A 12,040-nucleotide genomic window follows, 5' to 3' on the forward strand; every position below is an offset into this window, starting at 1 on the left:
TACAACGAGACGGCGGACGAGCTGGCTAAAATAGCCTCGGGGCGGACAACGGTTCCCCCGGACGTCTTCTCCCGAGACCTGCACCCACCCTCCGTCAAGATCGATGACACGCCCGAGCCCGAGGCACCCTCGGTCCAGCCCGAGGTACCCTCGGCTCAGTCCGAGGCACCCTCGGCTCGGCCCGAGGCACCCTCGGCTCGGCTCGAGGCGCCCTCGGTTCAGCCCGAGGTACCCTCGGCCCCCGAAGGCGAGACGCTTCACGTTGAGGGGAAGCAAAGCGGGGTCGCGCCTGATCAAAACTGGCAGGCCCCGTACCTGCAATATCTCCACCGAGGAGAGCTACCCTCCGACCGAGCCAAAGCTCGGCGGGTGGCGCGGCGCGCCAAGTCGTTCGTCTTGCTGGGAGATAAGAAGGAGCTCTACCACCGCAGCCCCTCAGGCATCCTCCAGCGATGCATCTCCATCACCGAAGGTCAGGAACTCCTTCGAGAGATACACTCGGAGGCTTGCGGCCATCACGCGGCGCCTCGAGCCCTTGTCAGGAATGCTTTCCGACAAGGCTTCTACTGGCCGACGGCGGTGGCCGACGCCACTAGAATTGTTCGCACCTGCGAAGGGTGTCAGTTCTACGCAAGGCAGACCCACCTGCCCGCTCAGGCTCTACAGACGATACCCATCACCTGGCCTTTTGCTGTGTGGGGTCTGGATCTCGTCGGCCCTTTGCAGAAGGCACCCGGGGGCTACACGCACCTATTGGTCGCCATCGACAAATTCTACAAGTGGATCGAGGTCCGACCCCTAAACAGCATCAGGTCCGAGCAGGCGGTGGCGTTCTTCACCAACATCATCCATCGCTTCGGGGTCCCGAACTCCATCATCACCGACAACGGCACCCAGTTCACCAGCAGAAAGTTCCTGGACTTTTGCGAGGATCACCACATCCGGGTGGACTGGGCCGCCGTGGCTCATCCCATGTCAAATGGGCAAGTAGAGCGTGCCAACGGCATGATTCTACAAGGACTCAAGCCTCGGATCTACAATGACCTCAACAAGTTCGGCAAGCGATGGATAAAAGAACTCCCCTCGGTGGTCTGGAGCCTGAGGACAACACCGAGCCGAGCCACAGGCTTCACGCCGTTCTTCTAGTCTATGGGGCCGAGGCCATCTTGCCCACAGACTTAGAATACGGTTCCCCGAGGACAAGGGCCTATGCCGACCAAAGCAACCAAGCTAGTCGAGAAGACTCGCTGGACCAGCTGGAAGAGGCTCGGGACAGGGCCTTACTATACTCGGCGCGGTACCAGCAGTCCATGCGACGCTACCACGCCCGAGGGGTCCGGTCCCGAGATCTCCAGGTGGGCGACCTGGTGCTTCGGCTGCGACAAGACGCCCGAGGGCGGCACAAGCTCACGCCCCCTAGGAGGGGCCGTTCGTCATCGCCAAGGTTCTGAAGCCCGGAACGTACAAGCTGGCCAACAGTCAAGGCGAGGTCTACGACAACGCTTGGAACATCCAACAGCTACGTCGCTTCTACCCTTAAGATGCTTTCAAGTTGTTCATATACCTCGCTCCTACGCAAAGTTTAGTCATCAAGGAAGGGTCAACCTTGCCTCGGCAAAGTCCGACCCTCCCTCGGGGGCTAAAAGGGGGGAACCCCCTCTGCGTCGAATTTTTTCCTCAAAAAAAGATCCTTTCTGCCAGGATGTCTTTCGTGCTTTTTGACTACTTCGAAAGTGGATCCTGAAAACGACGGAGTACACGTAAGCAGCCAAGGCTGACCGAGCCGAGGGACTCCTACGCCTCCGGGATACGGATACCTCACTCATCACCTTCTGCGATAAGTAACTCACGTTCGGATAAGTGATTCCGCGGACCGAACAAGTCTTCACGCTCGGAAGCTCTTCTGCCGGAGCGATTCTTTGAGCCTTCTCGACTGCGTCGGTGACAGAACCCCATGGACGGGTAAGAGTGCGCGTAAGCGGCAAGGCCGACCGAGCTGAGGGACTCCTACGCCTCCGGGATACGGATACCTCACTCATCACCTTCCGCGAGAAGCAACTCTCGCTCGCACAAACATTTCTATTACCGACAAAAAGGTCTAGATGCTCGAAACAAGAGGAAAAGAGACACAGCTTTACAACACGGCGAGGGTGTGTTTTGGCCTCGGCGGCCGCAGGAAACACACGCTACAAGACAATCTGATCCTGCAGGCTCGGATCTTGACGCTTGGAGGGAGCAGCAGCACCCTCGGCGTCGACAACACCTTCGGCGAGGTCCGACCTAGCCTCGGACGGCGACGCGGTCCGAAGATCTCCACTCTGAAGGATGACGTCATCGCCACGCCCGGGCCATCGCCGCCAGGGTCTTCTCCGAGAGTCCGGCTCGGGCAGGCGGCTCGGCTGGTCACCCCGAGGCCTTGGCCGGCTGTCCCCCGCGGACATCAGCTCGACCCGAGGCCTCGGCAGGTCAATTCCGGCGTCGGTCCCGCTAACGGACGACCCGGACAGGCTCCGGCCGACCAGGTCTCCTTTCCGAGACGACTCTGCCTCTGATCGCGCTGACACCGCTACCCCTGGCCTCGGCTCATCGAAGAGCGGCCGAGGGGTTCCTTTAACTGAGCAAGAGAAGCCTCGGGTAACAAGGCCGACCGAGCCGAGGGACTCCTACACCTCCGGGATACGGATACCTCACTCGTCACCTTTACACGGGGCGACTCACGCTTGGTGAAGCGGTTCAGACAACCAACAGGCGAGTCTTAGCGCTCGAAAATGAGGAAAAAACACAGTTTCGTGCCGAAATTACATACATGTTCAGGCCTCGACAACCACAATGAACAAAAACACTGGCATTCAAAGTGCCATTACAAACGGAACTCCGGTTCCACCTCCGCAGGTACGAACAACCCCACTCGATGGGGGGGCCTGCGGAGCGACAGAAGACTGACGGGCGGCTCGCCGTCGCCCGCTCTAGCAGCAGCAACAACGACTCCCGCTCCGGGTGGCCGAACTGCAGCAGCGAGGGCCTCAGGGCGGATGCTGCTGCAATCTTGCCCTCACCCACGCCGACGCTCGAGGGGCGAGGACAAGTACAAAGAGCCGGAGGCCCGAAGCGCGGATGGTGGCGGTGATCCCGTCGGCAACGGGGACTTCTCGAGCCGCCTCCACCTCGGCACCGACGACAGGGGCCGTCAGCCCTCCGGCAGATCCCCACTCAGATCCTCCCGGACGAGTGGGGCACTGACCTCCGCGCGGAGGCGCCGTACCGGTGCAAAGGCAGGACCGCCCTAGAACACGAACGCCGCCCTAGCAGCGCGCGACATCTTGGGCGGTCCTCCCGTGCACACGGCGCGGCAGCCGCCTTCCGACAGGAGGGGGCACCGGGAGCCAAGCCGACGAGCCCGACGCGCTGAGGCTGACGACGCCCGCCGTCGACCAGCCCCGCGTTGTCAAAGTCCGACCCGCCCGCAGGGCCAGTGAGCGCCCTCTCCCTCGAACACCGCAGGAGAGGCCGACCCACGGACCCACGCGGGAGGTAGAGCTCCGGCTCAACCCGGCCTCCACCCCAGCGAGGATGATGAACATCCTTGAAGCTGAGGGTGGGACCAAGATCGCAGCCCGGCTTGCTTCTTCCCACCCAGGGGCTGGTGGTCACCGTCTCCCACAGAGTTGCGTTCCCCCGATGACAAGGCGGAAAGACGGCGGGTATCCCCCATCCGGGGGCTTGGAAGGTGGAAAGGCACGATGCATAAGGGAGCGCGAAGACATGGTCGCCTTCCAAGGGGGTCACCCTCCTTTTAAAGGCGACTCTCCCTACTTGCGTCCCCAGCCGTCGCGGGCTGAGTCTTCTCCAACACGCTCCAAGGTCCTCCCCTGCGGCGCGGGGGCTGGGTCCCACACGTCATGCAAGCCGGCTCAGAGCAGAAGAAGCCAAACTGCCGTGCGCGGTGCGTACAACCGCCCAGCGGTTACAAGCGACTCTCCACTTTTGCCCAGACCAGCGAGCGAAAGGGGCGGGCAGCCATGCAGGCGGCATGCAACCGCGCCAAGTGGGCGCACTTCTCCGACTCCCAACACGCCCAGCATGGAGGCCCAGGCCCACGCGTCATGCAACCGGCGCGCCGAATGCTTCGTGCATGCAACTGCACCGCCACTTGCACCACTACCGCGCCTCCTCGACTGCGGAACCAATACCGCGACTCGAGGCGACCCAGCGCACGACCCAGCAGCGCCAGCCTGGCGGGACGGTCAATGCGGCCAAAAATGGGCCAGCAGTAATGGCGGTGGCAGGCGGGCAGGAGCAGCGGCCACGTCGTCAGCCAAGCTCACGTCCCATCCGGGGGCAGCGAGAGAACCCTCTCTCACGACGTGAAGACAACGCGCCCGTGTTTCGTTCCTCGAACGGCTCGCGCACGCGCAACGGCCGCCCCGCCAACCACTCGCCTCGTCGCATTAACTCCGCGGCGGGACAGGCGGTGCCTCTGGCAGGAGAAGCGGGCGACGCTTCACCTTCGCCATAATGACCGCGTCAGAAAAGGTACGCCGCGTCGTTCGATTTCGTATCCTTTTCCTTTTTTCCTCTTTCTCTCTCTTGCAACAGGGATCGGGAAAGGGGGATACCCCGGAAAGGATCCTTCCCCGTGAAGGAACCAGGCTCCGAGCCTCCCTACTGATCAGAGGTTCGAAGGCTGGCCCCTCGGAAGGGTTCAACAGCCGCCTCAGATCGCGTGGGCTCCACACCCACTACTGGTCAGAGGTTCGAAGGCTGGCCCCTCGGAAGGGTTCAACGGCCGCCTCAGGCTACTCGGGCTCCGCGCCCACTACTGATCAGGGGTTCGAAGGCTGGCCCCCGAAGGGTTCACAGCCGCCTCAGACACAGAGCGAGGGATGACCATGGGTACGTTCGATACATAACTGAGGCTCGGGCTGCGCTCCCGAGGTACCCTAGGACATTTCCGAGACCAGTGGGAACGATCTTGTAACGGAATCCCATCGGAGGGAGGCATCGAGCCCTCGGACCCCGTCGCCAGGGGACCGGGTCCGGCAGATCACCCGCAGGTACTTTTGGGCGCGCCTCTGGGCCCCTAGCCGACCCCTAACGAACGGGGCACAGACGTCCACTCGGATTACCCGCTTGCAGCTCACCGGAGACACCATGTTCGGCGCCCATCGAGGGCAACATGGCGCTTTCCCCCCTCCTCCTTGCGGAAAGGCGACACAGGGGCGTATGTAAAAAAGTCGAGTCTGTCTCTGATCGACCTCTCGCCCTGTGCAGAGGCTCGGGGGCTGCTCTCGCAAACCCGGCTCCGGCCGAACCGTTGACAGCGTCAACATACTAGCCCAAGAACTTGGGACCCGACCGTACACCCTGGCTACGACCAGCTCGCATGAGGGAACGACCAGACCAGCCGAAGCATTGTGCGAGGCATTAAGACCTCGGAGGAGTCAAACCACTCCTCCGAGTCCTCGGGGGCTACACCCGGCGGGTGCGCTCGCGCGCACCCACCGGAACAAAACGCAACCGAGAAAGGCTGGTCCCCTTGCAAAAAAGTGCGACGAAAGCCTCCAAGCGAGTGCTAACACTCCCTTCGAGGCTCGGGGGCTACTGTCGGGGACCATAATTAGGGGTACCCTCAAGGCTCCTAATTCTCAGCTGGTAACCCCCATCAGCATAAAGCTGCAAAGGCCTGATGGGTACGATTAAGTCAGGGATCAGTCCATTCGAGAGACTCGATCACGCCTCGCCCGAGCCTAGCCTCGGACAAGGGCAGCCGACCCCAGAGGATCTCCGTCTCGCCCGAGGCCCCCTCCAGCGGCGAACATATTTCCGGCTCGCCCGAGGCCTTGTCTTCGCCAAGAAGCAACCCTGACCAAATCGCCGCACCGACCGACCAAATCGCAGGAGCATTTAATGCAAAGGTGGCCTGACACCTTTATCCTGACGCACGCCCCCCAGCCGACAGAGCCGAAGTGACCGCCGTCACTTCGCCGCTCCATTGACCGGCCTGACAGAAAGACAGCGCCGCCTGGGCCGCTCCGACTGCGGTGCCAATTGACAGAGTGAGGCTGACAGGCAGTCAGGCCCGGCAGCAGGCACCATAGGAAGCTCCGCTTTGCCCGACCCAGGGCTCGGACTCGGGCTAAGCCCCGGAAGACGGCGAACTCCGCTCCGCCCGACCCAGGGCTCGGACTCGGGCTAAGCCCTGGAAGACGGCGAACTCCGCTCCGCCCGACCCAGGGCTCGGACTCGGGCTAAGCCCCGGAAGACGGCGAACTCCGCTCCGCCCGACCCAGGGCTCGGACTCGGGCTAAGCCCCAGAAGACGGCGAACTCCGCTCCGCCCGACCCAGGGCTCGGACTTGGGCTCAGCCCCAGAAGACGACGAACTCCGCTCCGCCCGACCCAGGGCTCGGACTTGGGCTCAGCCCCAGAAGACGACGAACTCCGCTCCGCCCGACCCCAGGGCTCGGACTCCGCCCTAGCCTCAGCCGACGGTCTCCGCCTCGCCCGAACCAGGGGCTCGGACTCGACCTCGGCCACGGAAGACAGACTCGACCTCGGCTTTGAAGGAGCTTCCACATCGCCCAACCTAGGGCGCAGACCAACCACATCAATAGGAGGCGCCATCATCACCCTACCCTGAGCTGGCTCGGGCCACGGGGAACAAGACCGGCGTCCCATCTGGCTCGCTCCGCCAGATAGGCAATGATGGCGCCCCGCATACTCTGTGACGACGGCGGCTCTCAGGCCCCTTACGGAAGCAAGAGGACGTCAGCAAGGACTCAACAGCTCCGACAGCTGTCCCTCCGCCAGGCTCCAGCACTCCTTCGACGGCCACGACATCACACCAGCTGGGTGCCAAAATCTCTCCGGCTGCCACGACGACATGTACTTAGGGCGCTAGCTCTCCTCCGCTAGACACGTAGCACTTTGCTATACCCCCCATTGTACACCTGGATCCTCTCCTTACGCCTATAAAAGGAAGGACCAGGGCCCTCTTAGAGAAGGTTGGCCGCGCGGGGACGAGGACGAGACAGGCGCTCGCGTGAGGCCGCTCGCTCCCTCTCCCGCGTGGACGCTTGTAACCCCCTACTGCAAGCGCACCCGACCTGGGCGCGGGACGAACACGAAGACCGCGGGATTTCCACCTCTCTCACGCCCATCTCCGGCCACCTCACTTCCCCCTTTGCGCTCGGCCTCGCGTCGACCCATCTGGGCTGGGGCACGCGGCGACATTCACTCGTCGGCTTAGGGACCCCCCGGTCTCGGAACGCCGACATTAATGTACAGTGATAATTTTTAAAGGGGTAATTGTGATTATATCATTCTCTGACCTTGTAATTGTGATTTTACCTCTTATTTTTCAACTTTGTGATTTTACCCCTCTATTTTAAAAACGAAGCTACTGTTTGCCCCTCCCCTTAATACCGTTAGTGAAAATCAGAATTAATGGTTAAAAAATAAAAATTAGAGGTAAAATCACAATTTCAAGGTGGGAGAAGAGTATAATCACAATTAACCATGAAAATTTCATTATTTTCAGTATTAATTATGATTATACCCTTTTCTCACCTTGCAATTTTGATTTTACCTTTTGATTTTTTAGTTTTTAATCACTAATTCTGATTTTCACAAACGGTGATACGGGAGGGGCAAACGACACCTTCGTTTTTTAAACGGAGGGGTAAAATCACAAAGTTGAAAAATAAGAGGTAAAATCGCAATTACAATATCGGAGAAGGGTATAACACAATTGTCCCTTTTTTCAATATCCAAGAGTTACAAGAGAACAAATAGAAATGTAATAGACTTGTTCATACCCAGTTCTAAATAGTAGAAAGGCAATGTATACTTTTGGTATCTTGCAGAGCATAGGTCGAAGAATTACCGATAGATCATATTGAAGAACAACATTGTTGGTGGCCACGCTGGGATATACCACAGAAAGCTAAGAAACTCTAATTAGGCAAAGGTCTAAGAACAAGCGACGGATCTGAGGCGAGGGGCCGGAGGCTCCAGCCCCCTGCAGAAATGGAACTCCATTAAATATAGAGGTGAAAGATAGAGGAGGAAGAAGAAGAAGAGAGAAATTAACCCCTCATTCAGAAAAGAGGTGGAGGGTAAGGAAGAAAGAAGAATAAGAGAGAAAAATAACTCTTATTTCTAGTTTATGTTGCCTCCACCTATAGCCGCTATGAAATCAGCCCCTTCTTTACTCTAATCCTGGATCCGCCACAACTAAGAACTCTAAGAAAAAGGCCTAGTAACCGGAAAGGTGTTGATCATCCGGACTATTACTTTTCCTAAATCTAAATATCATTTAAATTATATAAAAACTAGCAAATATTGTTAATCTAAATAACCATATTAAGTATTAGACATCAAAATTTTGTTGTAAATTGGACTTGGTCTATTTTCTTTTCAAATTTAGATTTTATTGGTTCTTTGTACCTTTTGTTGCTGGCATGTCATGCCATGCCCTTTAGATTCGTGCTAGAGATAGAGATGGTAAAACAGTTCATGTCCCTCTCTGTACAAATGTAGACAGTAAAATGGTGATTTAACATGACACATCAACGAAAATAATAACATATCTTAGTTACTGTTTTTTTACAATAGTATAATTGACATGATAAAATTGCTAAAGGAAATAGGTGACCTTCAAGCATTCTCCCGCAGTTCTCTTATTTTATTTTCAAAATTCACCCTACAAACAATACCATATCTACGTTGCAAAATTACACAGCCTTAAATATCCACGAGTCCAAGCTCGGCACCGCCAACGCCGGAGTGCGCCATGCCGCGCGCAACAAGCCGACCGGCAGTCGACCGCCGCGCCCAGGCCTTTCCCCTTCCGGCACAAGTCCAACCGGATCCGACCCCATGGCCTTCTCGCGCCTCATCCCCTCTAGAAGTCGCCTCCTCTCCAGCCTCCTCCACGCAACGGGACCCATCCCCACCCCGCGCACGGCGGCGGCCGCCGCCACCCCCACCCCGCTCGGCCCCTTCCTCCGCAACTTCGCCTCCGCCACGCGGCGGGCGGGGCCCTCCTCCCGTCCCCGCACCGCGGACATCGGCGCCCGCGCGCGGCAGTTGCAGACTCGCCGCCTCTGGTCCTACGGACTCGCCTTCGCCTGCACGGCCGGCTTCGTAGTCACCGTGCTCGCCACGTTCCAGGACCAGCTCGTCTTCTACGTCACGCCCACCGACGCGCTGTCCAAATTCACCGCCGACCCCTCCAAGTCCCGCGTCCGCCTAGGCGGCCTCGTCCTCGAGGGCTCCGTTGCGCACCCCTCGTCGTCCTCCCCCGAGATCGAGTTCGTCGTCACGGACCTCATTACCGACGTGCTCGTCCGGTACGAGGGCGCGCTGCCTGACCTCTTCCGCGAGGGTCACTCCGTCGTCGTCGAGGGCCTCCTCAAGCCCTACACCGACGACCTCCGACGCGACGACGGGAGGAAGGTGACCGAGAAGGCGCGGGAGTGCGCGTGCTTCTTGCGCGGCACCGAGGTGCTCGCCAAGCACGACGAGAAGTACATGCCCAAGGAGGTCGGCGAGGCGCTCGAGCGAAACAAGAAGCGCCTCGAGGCTGAGGCTGAGGCGGCCGCCGCTCAAGGGTCCAATGTGGCTGCAGCGGCGGAGGGAGCAAAGGCAAGCTCGTAAGATTTTGCCCGCCTTCTGGTTTGAGATCTACTGGATCGTGAGTACGAGGCATCAGGCATAGGTGGATTGGATTTGATTTCATTCTGCGCTGGGGGATATCCGCAGCGTGATTGACTTTAACTCTAGGCTGATGTGATTGATGAGCTGGGGATCGGGTAATTTTTGTTAGGGGAATGCTGACAAATGTTGGTTGAACACAGTATACATACTTGTTTTCAAGTAATACTATTGGTATACTCCTTCCACTGAGTGATACTATAGGTTTACTAGATTATAAGCTTGAGCTCTAGGTGGATTTGAATTTGTTTTCACACCAGAACTGGGGATATCTGTGGCATGATTCGATTTAAGCTATTGTGATTGTAGTACATTTGGCCAGGGGATAAAGCATTTTTTGTTACGGGCTGCATGAACAGGCTCTATGCATTGTTTTTCAAGCATTACTATCAGTAATACTATTTCAACTGAGTAATATGGTTTTTGTGTTAGCTTTGGGATTTTGTAGTGGGAAGTGAGAACCAAATAGTCAATTATGCTGGTGTTCGTGCCATGGACATGTGGTTTAGTCTTGATTTATTCCATATATTCATATTAACTGTGGTTGGTTCCTTTTGTTCTGCAGTATCATTCCATTTCTGTTGTTTTACTTAATTATGTTTAGTTGCTGTCTTGTTCTGATACTATTCTCATGTTGCAAACCCAACTCCGCAAATATATCTTGAGGCTATTTTAGTGCTTGAACAAAAAAGGTAAATCTTAGCCATATGCCCCATCCAAGCAGGCCCGGAGATGCTTAGATGGCTAGTTTGCATACTGAAACCTTATTTTCAGTTGCAAATATGTGATATCGAAAGTGGTACTATCCCTAGGCTTTAGGGGGTTGTTGAAACTTGCCGACTCGTGGTCAGGCTAGCTCGAACGGTGGAGAACAAAAACAGTTTGATGCAAGCTAACACAATGGATTAGAGCAACAATGTTTTTTCTCCGTCGTTTGAGCTAGCTTGACCACACGTCGGCAAGTTCCAACATCTAGCGCCCACCGTTCCGCGATGGCCTCCAAGAGAGCGACTTCGAAGGCTGCTACTTTCATCGACGACGCAGCGATGGCAGCCCTTCTGGCTAAAAAGAAGGGCAAGGCTCCCCTCGTGGACGACATCCCTCAGGAGGCCGGTAGTCAACAGCAAAAGTCAACGTCAAGACAATCCGCCTACCCCACAGGGCACTGTGCGCACATGCAGCTCTGAGGGAGTACCTCAGGCACCCCCGCCAGGCTTCACCCCCTATAGGTAGAGGACATCGTCGAAGACGGTGAAATCTTAGACTAGGTTCAACGGTTCCCGCAGCGGTCCTCTCCTCTATCACTGTATAGGATATAACGGCGGCAATGCTCCTCTATCACGTTCACCGGTGCCCCCTTCCTCCTCTCATACGTCGCGGGATTCTTCTCATTCACACTAGATGTAGCGTGCCGCTACCTGGTGCCCACAGTTGGCCTTGTCCTCTTCGTTTCTGTTGATGAATACCTGTAGCTACTTCTGGAGCCTATCAACTAAGAGAAAGTTGAAGATTTTGAGAATTATTGAAGATTTAGAAATTCTTGCTAATTAATTTTGTACTAAGTTGCAGTCGCGCACTGTTCATAGACCAAATAAGAATAAAAGAAAAATTGAAAGGTAGTTGAGTTAGTTGAAGATGAATGTATATAATATTGGTGTACTGGGGTATAGAGGTTTGATATAGGGGGAACCGCTGTAGAGCGTGGAGAAATAGGGGGAGAGAGAACGCTGACGTGGCACGTGAGTAGGATATAGGGGGAGAAATTTAGGGGGAACCGCTGAAGACAGTCTTAGGCATTTCAGCCGAAGACCAACTCAAGCTGCGAGCCCTTAGCATCAAGAATAACCATTTACAGAAGTAGAAAAAAATACTTGCAGCCAAGCGCCAACGTATCACCATGCAGGCCAAGGTCAGGCAGATGATATTAGATGAGGAGCAGAAGACTAGAGAGCTAGAACAAAACGCAGATATGCAAGACGAAGGCTCTCACCCAATGCAGTAGAACTCTCCCTACATACCAGTCACAGCTCCAACCACTTTCCAGGGGATAAATTACCTTGATGAGCGAAGCTCACTTGCACCACAACTCCAGGCTTCACCTTTGCCTAGCAACTTCAGAGCGGGTACTTATACCAAGTACAACGGTAGCACCGACCCAGCACAGTACATCATGAGCTACCAGGTTGCAGTCGCATCATCCGGAGGGGGCGACGCCACCTTGGCAAATCTTTCATTATAGCACTCGAAGACCCAACCCTGACATGGTACACCTGAAAGTTGCCTAGAGGGGGGGGTGAATAGGCAAGTTAAAACTTTTTCAACAA

General features: G+C 56.4%; 1 protein-coding gene across 1 annotated transcript; it reads left to right on the forward strand.

Annotated features, from left to right (window-relative positions):
- The first annotated feature begins 8,774 nt into the window (after positions 1-8,774).
- Positions 8,775-9,970, forward strand: LOC100285875 (ATG1). The gene has a single exon (NM_001158765.2). The coding sequence runs from the start codon at positions 8,880-8,882 to the stop codon at positions 9,657-9,659; it is 780 nt and encodes a 259-aa protein (NP_001152237.1). The 5' UTR covers positions 8,775-8,879; the 3' UTR covers positions 9,660-9,970.
- Positions 9,971-12,040: the final 2,070 nt, after the last annotated feature.

Source organism: Zea mays, chromosome 1 (assembly GCF_902167145.1).
Source record: "Zea mays cultivar B73 chromosome 1, Zm-B73-REFERENCE-NAM-5.0, whole genome shotgun sequence".
Taxonomy (NCBI): Eukaryota; Viridiplantae; Streptophyta; class Magnoliopsida; order Poales; family Poaceae; genus Zea; species Zea mays.